The sequence below is a fragment of the Vipera berus genome, assembly GCF_964194415.1.
Source record: "Vipera berus genome assembly, chromosome: 5".
NCBI lineage: Eukaryota > Metazoa > Chordata > Lepidosauria > Squamata > Viperidae > Vipera > Vipera berus.
The window spans coordinates 46102640-46119191 of record NC_138207.1 but is presented as its reverse complement, the minus strand read 5'-3'; the positions used below and the strand labels follow the sequence as shown (position 1 = coordinate 46119191).

The 16552-nt window shown below is 39.4% G+C and overlaps 1 protein-coding gene across 1 annotated transcript; it reads left to right on the top strand.

Moving 5' to 3' along the window:
* Positions 1-2562: 2562 nt before the first annotated feature.
* On the top strand, positions 2563-15594 carry PI4K2A (phosphatidylinositol 4-kinase type 2 alpha). The gene is made up of 9 exons (XM_081329354.1): positions 2563-3080; positions 9547-9747; positions 11594-11725; positions 11813-11966; positions 12356-12417; positions 13201-13300; positions 13513-13646; positions 13772-13831; positions 13938-15594. The coding sequence occupies exons 1-9, from the start codon at positions 2580-2582 to the stop codon at positions 14097-14099; spliced, it is 1506 nt and encodes a 501-aa protein (XP_081185480.1). The 5' UTR covers positions 2563-2579; the 3' UTR covers positions 14100-15594.
* Positions 15595-16552: the final 958 nt, after the last annotated feature.

The following is a 16552-nucleotide window of genomic DNA, read 5'->3' as shown; positions in this document are numbered from 1 at the left end:
AATACCCCCCAAAACCATTATCTAAGTAAATAATCAATAGGTCTCTGGGTGATTGACCATATTAACAGAAAAACAGAATTTAAAAAAGAGAAGTAACATTGTCTATAATAATAAATAATAATCTAGCCTCAAGAGCACCATTTTTCTATTCCCTAAAAGGTTTTGGAAATAAATTACTCTTAATTAAATCATGTAAAATCATCTGAAATATGACATGTCATATTTTCTCATTCCTAATTCCAAATGAGTCATGAATATAGAAAAAGGGTACTGAATCGCTATAAAATTCCTAGAGGTCAAGCTACATGTTTACTAAAAATACCTATTACTGCAACATTTATTTTTCTCTTTCCTTAATGTGTCCTACAGTATCCTAACTTATTTTAGTAAGAGTTGGATAAAACAGTTTATAATGTAAACCAATCTGGGAGTTTACATTTTTCTCCACTGTGAAAATTTTCTTTTTTGTAGCATATGAGATCACCCAAATTCTTATTCTATGATAGCTAAGTGAAATTAAATGGATCGTAATCATTTGTTTAACTATGCTTTAGTAAATAAATCACATTTGACTGGTTTATAGATTATACAATGCATTGAGCCATAAACTACACTTTAAAAAATAGAGTATGTTAATCCAAAAGCAAACAAATTAAGTTATTCCCTTTCTATTGCTTGAATCAAGGTATCCTAATGAATGGGTAAATGGAAGAATTTAATTTTAAAAATATAAACTTGAGTACTACAACAGTAGTTCAATGTTATTTTTCATTGAATAATGGACATATATGTGACATCCATATGATTATTCTATAAAGATTTCACACATGACACAGCCAGCATTCATTGGAATGAATATGATTGTGAATTCTGTTTATATTGATATTAACAGTTTTGGTGAAATCATGCAAGCACTTGAGAAATAAAAATGTTTTGCCAGAAAAAGGTTTCATTATATTCAATATATTATGCAACTCTTATGCTAAGCAGTTCTGAATGAAGATAATGAAATAAAACATGTAATAGTGTCCAATAGCTTATGATTTTGAGACTACACTAAAGCTATTAAGGAAGTGGGAAGGGGATTAAATTTTCAAGTGTTTATAGCTTAAAGCAAAACATTCTCCCTCCCCCCCCCCCTTTAAATAGGAACTGGCACTTTGAAGAAGGAAAGTACAGCATTTGCAACACAGCGTTGGCGGTGGGGAGAGGAGGGCAGGGATTGGCAAGTGTGCATGCCGTTCTGGAACGAGTTGAGACGGAGTTGTGGATGTAGGAGTTGCAACTGTTCTCCAACATTTTTATCTCACAGCAGCCAGAAATACCAACTCTTGTCAATTTCCCAACATTAGAATAACTGAAACAAAACGATCAGGGCAGCAGATAATTAAAGCAGTTGAGTTCTAACAGGATTTATTTACTAGATTTTTATCCTGCCTTTATATTTTATAAGTAACTCAAGGCAGTAAGCATACGTAATACTCCTTCCTCCTATTTCCCCCCCCCCCCAACAACAACCCAGTGAGGTGGGTTGGGCTGAAAGAGAGTGACTGGCTCAAAGTCATCTAGTCGACTTTTGTGCTTAAGGCAAGGAATAGAATTCACAATGGTCTGGCTTTTAGGTCAGCACCTTCAGCGCTGCACCAGACTAGCTCTTGGGTAGGCGGAAGACAAATCAAGAAAACTGTCCAGTGACTCCATGATTCAGTGAGAATGTTGTCCTGGTTCCCATGCTGAAAGTGAATTGGGGTGGGTAGAAAATTCTCGGAAACCAACGAGATCATAAATATACAGAAGGTACAGTCAGCCATTCCCTAAGAAAAGGGAGTCTTTAAATATGGATTATTGCGATTAAGGGCTATGGGTTAACTTGCTACTTCCCGCTACAAGTTTTAAATCCCTTAAATGCCATGTAGTCCGTCCGGTACGATTGTAATGCCAGCCTTTCTGCAGCCCAGGCAGTAGGATATATAATGTATTATTTTTTGATTTACAATAAGATCGTATGATATTCCAAAGCGGTATTATATGTACATGAAGTATTACTGTAGTGTACATTAACACAGCGAAAAGAATTGTGTGTAACATATTGACAATTGATCTTTGCAATCAGCGCAGAATACGTAGGTGTGAGTTTGCAACGGAGCTATAGATGACTTAAAATGTCTTCAGCATAATCAGGAGATGATACAGTATACAGTAAAATGTACATGTAATACAGAATGAAGGCGGGGCTCTGCTCTAGATACGGAATTATGGCAATAGGGGCCTAGTGAAAAAAAACGGATCGAAAACTAAGGAATGGGTCTATATTTAATCTCCATTCAAAAGGCATGACTTAGCGAGGAAGGGAGAGGCGGAACTCTACATAATGAAGGGGCGTACACTGGGCAGCACAAGCTTTGCAAATGGACGATGGGCTCCCTAGTGGGCGCGGCTTCCGGGCACCCTGTAAACAGGAGGCGTGGCCTCACTGTGATTCGCTGATGCTACTCTGGCGGAAACGGCAGTGGCCGCGGGCCGGTGTCAGGTGATCCGAACTGAGCGGCGTTGAGTCTGAGACCGCGGGGCCGTGGTTTATGCGTGCAAGCGCCCATCCGGGGTTAGATCAGCGCCTCGGACCGGCTCGGCCTATGGATGAAACGAGCCCGCTGGTATCTCCAGAGCGCGGTCCGGCTCCGGGGTATGGGCTGCCTGGGGGTGCCGTGCGCTCCCCGCCCTGCCCCGCTGCCTCTAGTACTCCCGCTGGACCGTGTCCCTGTCCCTCCCTACCGGGATCCCCCGCAGGTGGCCGCGACCGGGAGCGCCAGCCACTGTTGGATCGGGGCGCTGGTGCGGAGCGTGGAGCCACGCGGGGCACTGTAGCAGTAGCCGGGGCGATCCAGACTCAGGCTCCAGTGGGGGTCGGAGTAGGGACCGCCGCGGGTCGAGGTGAACGGGAGCACCGGAATGAATTTCCCGATGACCCAGAATTCGCCGAGGTAGTGCGACTGGCAGAGCTGGCGAGCGAACGCGGAATCTACCCTGAGCGCATCTACCAAGGTTCTAGCGGCAGCTATTTCGTCAAGGATCCACAGGGGGTGAGAGATCGGGGCTCGGGAAAAGTATTCAGATCACGGGACGAGGGAATAAAGAACAGGACGGGGTTGGTTGCTTTTTTAAAATAACTGAAGGGCGGGAGATAGGATACAAGGGTTATGGAATATTTGCAGTTGATACCTTTCTTTGTCAGTCGCTTGCGCCCCCTCCCCAATTCTGCATTGACTTTTGCTCACTCTTTTTCCTTCGAAGCCAGGTTTTCAGAATGAGCTATAGTACTGGAACTGCTTATTCTGCTGCATTAAAAATGACACCCGATATGACTTTGTCATTATGGAAGATTTAATTGAATTAATAAGAGCACATTTAGAAACATAGATAATGATGTTTAGTGAAATAACTTTGTTGCATAGTGACAGTTTCTGTTTGGCTCAAAAACTTTGTGAACTATGTTGAGGTATCAGTGAAATTACAATCAAAATAATGTTAAATATGCTTGGTGATGTAAATTTTTGGTTATCAGGGTGAAATCTCTTGCATGTTTTTGAGAGATTGGCATAGTTTTTCCAATTAAAAGTTCAAGTTTGAATTTTCTGTCTTGAATGAGCAGACCTGTTAAGTTGTTTAATTAGTCGGTGTCTATGGTTTGCCACCTATTCTGAATATCTTAGTTATTACTTTGTTGGGTCTTGATATTTTGGTGCTGCAGGAGCCTTATGTTGATTAACAATTTAAAAATGATATTTAACATTGACATACACTTTCCCCCTCATCTTTAAAGGTTTAGTTTATCTTATCAGTATTAACAATTTCTAGTTTTTATTGCATAAACATCACTGTAGTCCACTATCATCTTTATTCAATATATATTATACAAATTTTATAATGTAATAAAACAACTTGGGGGAAAAAAGGATATTTTGATGCTAATACATGTTTTTGGTTGACATGATCAATTAACAGAATAACAGAGTTGGAAGCGACCTTGGAGGTCTTATAGTCCAAACCCCTGCTCAGGCAGGAAACTCTATACCAGGGATCTTCAACCCCTGGTCCCTGGACCGGTACTAGGCCGCAGCATGCCAGCAACAAGCCAAGCCCCATCCGCAAGATGCAGGTAGCACACAAAACCATGCCCCCTCTGGTCCGCAGAAACCTCTCTCCATGTAACCTGGTGCCCAAAAGGTTGGGGACCTCTGCTCTATATACCATTTCAGACAAATGGTTGTCCAGTCTCTTCTTAAAAACTTCCAACTTTCTGGAGGAAAGTTGTTCCACTGATTAATTGTCCTAGGTTCCTTCTCTCGTTGTTTAGTTTCCATCCATTGTTTTTTGTCCTGTCTTCAGTGCTTTGGAGAATAGCTTGACTCCCTCTTCTTAGTGGCAACCCCTGAGATATTGGAACATTGGCATCATGTCACCCCTCGTCCTTCTTTTCATTAAACTAGATATGTCAAATTCCAGCAACTGTTCTTTATATGTTTTAGCCTCCAGTCCCCTAATCATCTTTGTTGCTCTTCTTCACTCTTTCTAGAGTCTCAACATCTTTTTTGCATTGTGGCGACCAGAGCTGGATGCAGTATTCCAAGTGTGGTCTTAGTAAGGCATTATAAAGTGGTATTATTTAATTTCTTATACTTAAGTGTTTATGTTGGATCTGAAGTGGAAGTTTTCTAATAGTCCTATAGTGCAGTATATGCAGTCTTATTCAAGTAATACTGCTGCTAGCTTTTGGTTCTATTTTACAAGTCACACATGAAGATGATCAATCTGAATGTTAGTAGGAATACAGTCCGGGTACAGTCCTTTGAACTATTTTGGATTCTTATAAATTCAATGGCTGCCTTTTAGCAAAACATTGCTTTGGAGGAAAATAGCTGCTAACCCTGAAAACAACTCCTTCTTTCCTAAATTTACTGATCTTTTGAACAAAGCAGATAAATCTTCAAAACTTATACTTGGGTTAATTCTGCATACAGTATTGAAAATAATCTCAGCCACTCATATTTGGGTGATGCAGAGTATATTTATTTATTTATTTATTTGTTTGTTTGTTTTTATAAACCGCCCTTCTCCCGAGGGACTCGGGGCGGTGTACAGAGTAAGGTAGGTATACAGATTGAACAATAGTGAAAAACAATAGTAAAAACAAACTGGGACCCCAATTAGCGCTATCAGGCCAGGCCGGACTGCTGGAACAGGTAAGTTTTTAAGTCGCGCCGGAAGGTGCGGAGGTCGGGGGCTGAAAGAAAGCTGAAAAACATCAGACAAGTTTGATTTGCAGAAGAATTTTTATGAATTACTCCCTGTTCGCCTTTTCAGTTTTAAAGTGAAGGTTACCATTTGCCCTTTGCTTTCCAAACAATTTTTGCCATGGTTTACTCAACCAGCTTTCGAAAACCAATGCAACTTATTCCTGTTTTTTCCCCATTGGTCATTGATGGCAATTAAACTACAATCTTTTTTTTTCCTTTTGAAACTCAGCTTTTTAGAGAAGGGGGTGCGCCAATCCTCTGGAACCGCTTACCAGCCGAAATCCGGATGGCCCCCGACCTTCGCACCTTTCGGCGAGATTTAAAAACCTATCTATTCCAGCAAGCCGGCCTGGCCTGATAGATTTGGGGTTTTATTTGTAGATCTGGGGTTTTATTTGTTTTATTGTTGGTTTATTGTATACTTACTTTTCTCTGAGTCCTCCGGGAGAAGGGCGGTATATAAAACGAATAAATAAATAAATAAATAAATAAATATCAATCCTTTTGTAGCTATTTTAGTGTGTAAGCTTATTTGGAGGCAGGTAGCTTCTCATCTTACTGCTCTATAAAATTTCATGTACATGAACAATGATACATGCATTCTATCAAAAGCACTGGAGAAAACAATGGGAATATTTTTTTGTTATTTTTACTGCTATGAGAGTCCATGGGCAGAAGAATAAGGCATCGCTGGAATTGGGATCACTCAACGTTTAAAATTGATTTGGGTAAAGATTACATGAAGAAAAGATTTGTCTGTGTTTGTGCTTATTTATGTATTTGCAACTCAAAGAGGTTTTAAATTCTCTTGCTCTCCAATTCTCAGGTTGAAGCTCACATAGTTGTTTTTTTTAGTTTAGAACATTTTTGAGACTTTGGTGCTGCTGTTTGCATTACTGTTTCTCCATCTTTAGGAAACTGGGCATTTCAGTCTATGGTTCAGTTTTACATACTGTATCATAATGTGTTGAAATAAGAGGAGCAATTGATCACATGGAGAATGGGATGACAAGTTTCCGGTCAGCTGCAGTACATTCCCCATGTTTCTATAGGGCTGACTGTGTGTGTAGCCTGATGGTTCTCCTTGTGACTTATTATATCTAACTAAATTAGTTTGGCTCCTTTATGCTGCGTATCCAAGTGCATGAAATCATACAGCATTACAAATCTTTTCATTTCTTGTGATAAGAATTCAGGCTTTTCTTTTCTGTTTAAATTAACTTCCTTTCTTGTTGGATTTGTGGAAGTTGCAGCTGAGATGAATCCAACTTTTGTGTTGACTCATTATATATCACTATAAGGGAACTATGTCTTGGAGTTTAGGACTTGGTATCTGAGTTATCTGCTCCCAGTTAGCCTTGCAAGATTAGTGTTGGGTCGATGAAAACTATGAGATTTTGCTGTGGAATTTGCTTATGTTTGCTGCACGAGTGGGGCTACAGCTATGTTGTTCTATTACTTATTTACTTATTTATTAGTTGTGTGTTCTGTCTTTTCTCCCAAATCTTAGAATGGCATATATATTCTCTTTTCCTCTTTTATCTTCACAATGAAAAGTCTGTGAGTTCAGTTGGATTGACCTAATCATTGGCCCAATGTTTTTAATCCTAAACTATTATTATATTTTTATCCCACCTTTTATATATATATATTACTCAAGGCTGTGAACATACCTAATACTCCTGTCTCCTATTTCCCCATAACAAAAAAATCCTGTGCAGTGGATTGGGCCAAGAAAGCGCGACTGGTCTAAAGTTACCCAGCTGGCTTTCATGCCTAAGGGAGATCTAGAACTCACAGCCTCTTGGTTTCTAGGCCACAACTTTAACCACTACACCAAACTGGTTCTCCTATTTGATTACATCTGGCTGAGGTCAGACTTCCAAATCTGGTATTCTTGGATATACTGGACTACAAATACCATAATGTCCACAGAACGATCAGTAAGTCATGCTGACTGGAAGAAATGAGACTTGTACAGTAGTTCAGTATATCTGGTCATTACTAGATTGGGAAAAATTTAGGAATATGCTTTTCTACTTGATTAGAAGGAGTAGTTTAGCTAGTATTTAACACTGAATTGACAATACGGAAAGTCTAGTTTTATCAGAAAAGCATCTGCTGTTAAAGAAGTTGTTGTATTTCAGAGGCAGTCAGATCAGATAGCGCAAGGAAAGGGCTACTTTTGGTAAATATTTTCTGAATATCCCTACCTGAGTATGCTGAAGTTTTAGATTTCAATATATGGTTCTTGGGAACCCATTTTAATTACCGTAAGCTTCTACATAAAAATATTCCTTAAAGTGATTTTTTGATAGCAGTGATGTTCCCATCTTCAATTTTTTGCTCTTGTTTTCATAAAAGTATTGATTATATCTGATGGTCAAAATGTGTTATGCTAACACTTATTGTTACTAGTATATATATATGAGTCAAGTAAATCAAGACAACCTATCCTTTATTTTCTCCCTTGAATTTTATCTGTAAATTTTTTTCTACTGTTTGGTCACTAAAATGGGAATAAGAAGGCTGAAGGTGGAGCTGCTGGCTTGAAGCCTTAATGGCTAAGCTCTGTATCCAAGATTTAGCAAAATTATCTGTGCATTGTTCAGGGGTTCAACAAGTCATGAGACCCAGTGAGTTTTTTTTTATAAAACAAAAGTCTTTTGTGAAAATAAAATCAATTACTATTTAAGTCTTAAGTTCCTCCTCTCCCAGCAAACTCACTCAAACAGGCTGCTTCTTTTTATATCAGTATTGTGGAAGACTTAATTTGGGGAGAGAGATGAGAGTATCTAAATTGGTTTTATACTGATTTATGTTCATCTACTGGAGTTAGTGGTCTATTACCTCACAGAGTTAGAGCGGGAGGGAATGGAAATCCTTTGACTAAAAATTGCTTTATTGTTTTTGATGCCCTTTTTCTTTTGTAGTAAATAGGAAGGCAGGCAGGCCGTTGCCCCATGTTCACTAAAAACAATCCGATGTTGTAGTTTTAATTTGTGCTGTATTCTCAGATCTGTAATCTTCCTTTGTGCAGTTGCATTCCCTGGACCACATGCAGTTAGATTATCCAAACCTCTCTCATTGCTAGAAAATAAACTACACTGCCCTTTTAAAATAAAAGCTGAAGTTGGAAATCAAGGCGAAGTGAAACAAGATATCCTCAAATTCTGGAGCAGAATATATTGCCGGCGGACAATACCCAGGGGGAGGGCCTTCTCTGTGGGTGCGCCTGCCCTTTGGAACCAGCTGCCTGTAGAGCTTAGGACTGCCCCTGACCTTCGCTCATTCCGCCGGGACCTGAACACCTGGCTCTTTGAGCTTTCTGGCCTGGACTGAGAGTATTAATTGGGGTTTTAATTGGATTTTAATTGGGATTTTTATTTATTCAAGGTTAATGTAATCATTTTAATTGTTTTTAATTTTTGTATTGTTTTTTAAAAAACCTTGTGAACTGCCCTGAGTCCTACGGGAGAAGGGCGGTATATAAGTTAATAAATAAATAAATAAATAAATAAATAAATAAATAAATAAATAAATAAATAAATAAATAAATAAATAAATAAATAAATAAATAGATAAATAAATAAATAAATAAATATTGACTAGAATCCTGAAATATCAGGCAGAAGTCTAGGAAGAATGTATTGTTTCTGTAAAAAGAGCTTTCTTCGATAGCCTTTAAAAGCTGTTAAAGAGCTTTAAACATAGAGTTATGTATTGCCCAAGATTATTTTAAATTTGGTTGTGTGGTTTATGTCTGATTTTTGTTTTTCCCTCTGTTTTCTTTACACAAGCCTCTCAACGTTTTAGACTATTTTTTTAATGTCACAGTTGCTTCTTTATTAATTGAGATCAATACTGTCTTGTGATGTGTTCAGAGCCTTATATTATTATCCTGTGTATTTTCCTATGGGAGGTTCTTTTCAGATCTTTTTTCCTTTATTATGGTGACAGTGTCTTTTACCAGAGTCATGGTTTTCAGTAGCCTGTGCTTTAATCTTTTGATTTTATTGATGCTTAAACATAAATAATAAAACAATACCCAACATCAGATGTTATTAAACCTCCATGTTCTACTTAAAGCCTTTGCCTCCTTTACAGAATTCTTATTTCCTACAAAGAAAAGGGAACGAGAGGGATTAAATTCCCTAGTCATACATCTTGAAGCTACAAGCTGGGATATTAATTTTCTGTGTTGCCTTTGTTAGCAATATATTAGCAATGTCTACTCTTCTGTCCCTCTCAGAAAATTATTGGTGTGTTCAAACCGAAGAATGAAGAACCATATGGACATCTGAACCCAAAGTGGACAAAATGGCTGCAAAAACTTTGCTGCCCCTGCTGTTTTGGAAGAGATTGTCTTGTTCTCAACCAAGGATATCTGTCTGAAGCTGGTGCAAGTCTTGTTGACCAAAAGCTGGAACTGAACATTGTACCTCGCACAAAGGTGAGCCATTCATAAGAGAGATAATCAAATGGGATTAAACTGTGGATCATGAGGCTTGGAACAGGAGAATAGAATAGAATTAGAATAGAAATAGAAATAGAACCTGGAAGGGACCTTGGAGGTCTTCTAGTCCAGCCCTCTGCTCAAGCAGGAGAACCTATACCAGGGGTGGGCAACCTTGGCTCTTTTATGACTCGTGGACTTCAACTCCCAGAATTCCTAAGCCAGCATGGCTGGCTCAGGGATTCTGGAAGTTGAACTCCACAAGTCATAAAAAAGTCAAGGTTGCTTACCCCTGACCCATACCATTTCAGACAAATGGTTGACCAGTCTCTTCTTAAAAACTTCCACTGTTGGAACATTCACAACTTCACAACAATATTTTCCTACATGCCAGTTAGAGAAAACCCCAGGGGCTTTTGGATTGCATTCAACTTCAACTCCTACCTTGTTTGCCCATTGGCCATGTGATTCAGTCTTATGGAAGTTGCAATTTGAAAATACCTGAAAGGTTGATTTCCCATTACTATATTTGAGATAGCCAGTATGTCACATTTCCCGACAGTGACATTCTTCCTTCCACTCTCTTTTTAAATTTCAGGTTACTTATTCCTAGTCCAGGGAATATTTATAACTCTCAATTATATTTGGTTAGAGACAATGGTTACTTTTGAAAAAATACCTGTTCTTTTGAAAAAAAAAGACACTGCATAGAGGAAATAATTGGTAGTAATGGGAGAATGTAAAAATTTTTTTTTAATAAAAAATATTTTTGATCTTACTTTGACAGTTAAGCACATGAAACATGCAAGATTGCTGATCTTTTCCTCAAATGCACTGACTTCATATTGATTATTCTAAGTTCCCATATTTGTTTGCAATCTTCAGTATAGGAATTGCGGTAGAGAAGTAAACTGCTACCTATTTTTTTTTAATTGTAGAGGGTATATAGGGAATGGCCTTGAAGGACAGGAAGAAGAGCTACTACCAAGGTAACAAATGGGAAAGTGGGGCTAAGTCCCTTCCCGAAACCAGTGTGAGAAAACTTTTCAGACAGGCCACTCCTTAGTTCACACAAAATAAAGTGAGGGAGGGGAGAAGCACATTCAGACTTTCAAGATTTAAACCTACATGACATTGGTTTCTTGATCTGGTCTACCTTACAGAGCTATGTGTTATAGCATGACTGGCTGAGGAATTCTGGGAGTTGAAGTCCACAAGTCATAAAGTGGCCATGGTTGGGGACCTCTGTGTTTTAGGATGTACACTTGACGCTAATCTCTAATTTCTCATTATTCTCCATTGTTATATGTTTTTCAAGCTGTTTAAATTCTATGTTCTACCAGATGGTTAGAACTTGTTCTGGACAGACAGGTCTGGATGTGCTTAGTGTCAGTGCTGCAAACATTGACATGTTTTTGCACTGACAATATAAGAGACAGCCTGTTATTTTAATTGCTTCATTTGGGAGGGAGGAATCACCCGGAAGTTGTGATAAGATTGCAAAAGCCCGCGTACAGAATGGGAAGAATGGGAAGCGAAACCTCATATGTAAAACTAATTGGATAATGTGATTTATGACGTGTAGATTGTATGTGTGTTATGATGGGTTTGGGGGGAGGAGATTTCAGATTCTGGCATCCCTTCATGAGTGCCGATGTTTCGTTTCATTACTAAGACTTTTTAGATAAATAATATGCCTGCAATTTGTTTGATTTGTCTCATTCATCGGAACCATGACACTTAGATTTAAGCAATTCTTACTTTGTTCTGTAAATGGGGATTGCTGGATGGCTAGTATAGATGAGAGAGAAACTGATTGTGAACTGCTTATAATTTCTTCAAGGTGGTGGATTTGGCTAGTGAAACATTTAACTACAGTGCCATTGACAGAGTGAAGTCTCGGGGCAAGCGTCTGGCCTTAGAAAAAGTGCCCAAGGTTGGGCAGAAGTTTCATCGAATTGGTCTTCCACCAAAGGTAAGGGGATAGTGTTAAGAGAGTGAGGCATTCAATATTGTTTTTTGGTATGTTGCTCTTGTTAAGGTACTTGCTTCTTATTCTCAGGTGGGTTCCTTCCAGCTTTTTGTGGAAGGCTATAAGGATGCAGATTACTGGCTGCGGCGCTTTGAGTCTGAGCCTCTTCCAGAAAAGAGTAACCATCAATTGTTGCTACAGTTTGAGAGATTGGTGGTGCTGGACTATATTATACGCAATACTGGTAGGTTCTGCCTTTTCCTTTTTCTTGACGTGGAATGCTGATAGAAGTTATTCATATTGAAAATGCTTGTTCGGTGTATACATTCCCCAGTGTCTCTACTTAAATTTTTTTTTGTCAAATCAGGGCATTGCTCCATATGGCTCCATATTGCTGAAATGTACTAGCTACAGCTTCCCAGAATTCAAACAGGACTCTTTTCCCGCCATTTCTGAAGATCTTAAGGACTGGGATCTGGGTTCTTTGGGCTGGAAAGGACTTTCTTCCTACTTCATATTCCAGTGATGCTGTATTCCAGTAATTTTTTCCTCCCGTAATATTGGGATGTGAGGTTTGTTATCTGTGGTGAGATACTTCTCTGTTTTCTAACTGTGCATTTCTATTTCTTTCAGATAGGGGTAATGACAACTGGCTGATCAAATGTGATTGCCCCCTGGACAGTACAAGTATGCAGGTGAGTAGGGCCCGGTGGGGCTCTGACAATTCCATATGAATCTATGGTACAGAAAATAAGGGACTCTCAGAGACTTGCATATAATGTCCTGAATGGAACAGATCTAGGGAAGTGGCTCAAACACCAGAAATCCAGATTAATCATGTACAGTAGAGGTGTACGTATGATAAAAATACTTAAGACGTGTCATGTGAACTATATAGAAATATTAAAGTTAGCTTTAAGCATATAGAATAATGTAGAGATCTAGGATTTGCTAGATCCTTTTTAGGTAGCTTAGCAAAAGTACTTTGTGGCATCTTGGTTTTATAGGAGGCAACATATGAAAGTGCATTAATAATGTCAGTAACCCACTGGAGTCCAAGCATACCAGTTAGCACTGCTTGGTTTCCCTTTGCAGAACTATGTTGACATAGTTTAAGAGCCATGGTGGCACAGTGGTTAGAATGCAGTACTGCAGGCTAATTTTGCTGACCGCTGGCAGTTTAATTCTTAAAGGCTCAAGGTTGACTCAGCCTTCCATCTTCTGAGGTTGGTAAAATGAGGAGCCAGATTGTTGGGGACAATATGCTGACTCTGTAAACCGTTTAGAGAGAGCTATAAAGCACTGTGAAGAGTTATGTAAGTCTAAGTGCTATTGCTATTGCTATGATCAGCATTCCATTGTATTGACTTTGGGGCAATGAGTCTTTTGGAATTATATACATTATCTCCTCAACTAATGGACAATGATTGCTGGAATTTGTATCATTTCCTGATGCAACGTTTTCTGTTTCCTTGTAGGACTCAGAATGGGTTGTAGTAAAGGAGCCTGTAATTAAACTGGCAGCCATTGACAATGGTTTGGCTTTCCCTCTTAAGCATCCAGACTCTTGGAGAGCATGTAAGTACTCCAAGTAAAAGAAGCCATACTAGTTCATTGTATGTATTTTTTTCTCAGTTTGGATGTTGGTGAAGAGCTAATTTCCTAATGTTCTTTTAATAAGTCCACGGTGTTAAGCCCTGAAGTGTTTCCTTTGTATTTGAATCTATGCTACCCTCATTGCTAGTCTGGCTTTATGAGCCTAATATTTGCCTTCTTTCTTCCTTCACAAGATCCTTTCTATTGGGCATGGCTGCCACAGGCCAAAGTGCCATTCTCTCAAGAGATCAAGGATCTTATCCTGCCAAAGATTTCAGACCCTAATTTTGTCAAGGATCTAGAAGAAGATCTCTACGAACTCTTCAAGGTAACCAGAAGAGCAAGTTAATATCAGAATATTATGGGAGGCACCCATTTTTCTCTAAGGACAATTAAGGAGCAGGGATGTAGATGCCACACCCATCCTAACTAGATATGCTATTTCTTTTATAGAAAGATCCAGGCTTTGACCGAGGCCAATTTCATAAGCAGATTGCAGTAATGCGTGGTCAGGTATGTACTTAGTCCCTCTGGATAGATGGGACCTGTGTTGGGCATTGGGCAACTTTTTCCATTTATACATTAGCTTGGTATTCAGCTTTCTTTCTTCTATTCCTAGATCCTGAACTTGATGCAAGCCCTGAAAGATGGCAAGAGCCCTCTTAACTTGGTCCAGATGCCACCTGTTATTGTAGAGACTGCTCGCTCCCATCAGCGCTCTGTCAGTGAATCATATACACAAAGCTTCCAGAGCCGCAGGCCCTTCTTTACCTGGTGGTAGCAGTTGCCTCTATTCTCAGTGAAGAACTTGAGAGTGGGCATCGTTTGAGAGCAAGCAATCAACCCTCCAGACTGAGGTTGCCTGCTGTAGCTGATCAGAAATGTAAGCAGGGTCAGTCTCAACTCTGCACGTTCCCAGTGAGAAACTAGGGATGTTCATTAGTCTGATTGCTGCTGCCCTCTCTTTGGGCTGGACATGTCTAATCATCAGCCCAAGCATGACAGCATTTTCTAGCAGGAGCCTGCATGCCATGCCCTTTTGTTTCAAGATATCCTTCTAATGTTCATTTGGATGGACATCTCCTACAAGGAAGGGCTGGTGGTGAGGGGATAATCCAAATTGGATGGAAGCACTTCACTGTGTATCACTGCCAGCCTTATTGCTCCTTCCTCCCTTGTTGCACATTTGTTATTCCTGTTGAAAGCAGGTTTTTTTGCCCCGCTGGATTTGCTGTTTCTCTTGTTCAATGGAAGTGCTCCTAGGGTGTATGTCTTGGGGCTGTTCAGTAGGGAATGTGGCTATAATCAGAATTTAATCTGATATAAAGTAACTTATTGAGGATTGGGCCAAAGCCAAATGTAACAGCTTCAGTTCCACTTAGCATAAATAATAGGGCAGATGGATTCTGCAAGACAACCGTAGAGAGCAAAAATTAGTGAGCTTCCCATTCCTCAAGTGGCTAGGACCAAGGGCCTCAGATACTGGATTTTAATTTGGTTTTAAATTATCCATCCCATGCTCATACATTCATGCTCCACATAGTCCTAGAGCAAGCAAACAAGAGGTTATATACTTACCACTATTACCTTGGGTTAGCATTTCAGACACATTTATTATATATTCCCAAGAGTAAGCAATAGCTGTCTCTCATCTCTAGAAATGGTGGCTGATTTAGGAGAGAGGAGAGACTATTGCAGAGGCAATGGTGTGTCAGGTCCTACAGAGTGGGAGTTCCATTGGGCTGATTTGAGCATTGACAATCTGTAGGGGGAGGAAAGTGGGGAGGGAAATTCTCTGTGGGATGCTGACACGGGGAGATATCCTCTACAGGGCTGTAGAGAATTGTAAGAGGAAGGTAGAATTTCTACCATATCAAGATGTTCTATGTACAGTGGAATGATACAATGATTGCTGCTTCTCATAGGCTACTGTACTAAACTTCTGGCAACAAGAAGTTCTCATTTGAAATTTTCTATATAAGTTTTCCAGTTGGCTACTTGGCTGCTTCCCAGACCTACAAGAAGAGACCTTTTACTAATTCCAGCTTCCTGCCTCTTCCAAATAAAGTCCTGATACGCTGAATGTAGGACCTCTTTTTCTCTGGTGTTGCTGGTTCAAGAGACAGCTTCCTGCATTTTGCTAGAAGTGGCAGGCAGAAGCTGGCACTTACTTTTTTGCCAGTCCGAACTGAAATGTGTTGTTCTTATGCACTATAGAAATGTATGTAATATATTTAAATCAATGCAAGTCTCTTCATAACAGATCTGCAGTTACAGAGTCAGTCTCTTGTGTGTGTTTATGTCTTCTGGAGTTAATAAGAATGGGATTTTCCCCCTTCACTAGCCTCACACCATGCAGTAGAGCTGCAACTGTGCCTTGACATAACGACTGACTTGTTTATTTGCAGGGGCATAATAGGCTACATGAAGATAGCATCAATGGTATGATAGCCTGGGTTAATATATTGAGTGAAACTAATTACCTACAAGGTCAAATGATTCCCTAATAGTTGGAGAAGGTAATAATTTATCAAACTTGTATGCTACCTGACTCCCAATGATTCCAGGTGGCTCACAATTAAACAATTTACAGTAAAATTAATAAAAGATGGCCAGCTTGACAGACAAGATTGATCTTGCCAAAGATCTTATTTTTATATTTTTATAACCTTATGCATATTATGAGCATATGAATATAGATAAGGATTTATTAGACTTTGTCATGCTTTTTCTGCAGTTGTAGGAAAAAGGCACTTGCCTTCAGAATATTATGTGTGTGCATTTGTGGCAGTGCAAAAGCATTTAGTTCTATCTGCAATAGATTAGCAAACATTGAGAGCTTGCTATGCTCACTAAAACCTTTTATTTAAATAAACCTTGCCAGTTCAATGTTGTTTAAGGCAAAGGTAATCAGCCTACAGTTCTAAAAATTGATGTAGCCCTTGGTGTATTTTCATATCACTTTACTGGAAGAAATGATTCCAGACCTTTGGCAGGGCAGTCTGTTGGGCAACAACAGATGAAGCTGGTGATGTGAGGGAATGTGGCTTCCTACATCATGATATCATAAAGCTGTTACACTAAGGCCTGTATGTGTTTTCATAGGCTAGACCAGGGGTCAGCAACCTGAAACAGTGAAAGAGCCACTCGGAACCGGTTCCCTCACAAAAGGAAAAACTGGGAGCCGCAAAGAAATGTGTGCACATGCGCAGAACAGGGTTTGACTGAAGAGTG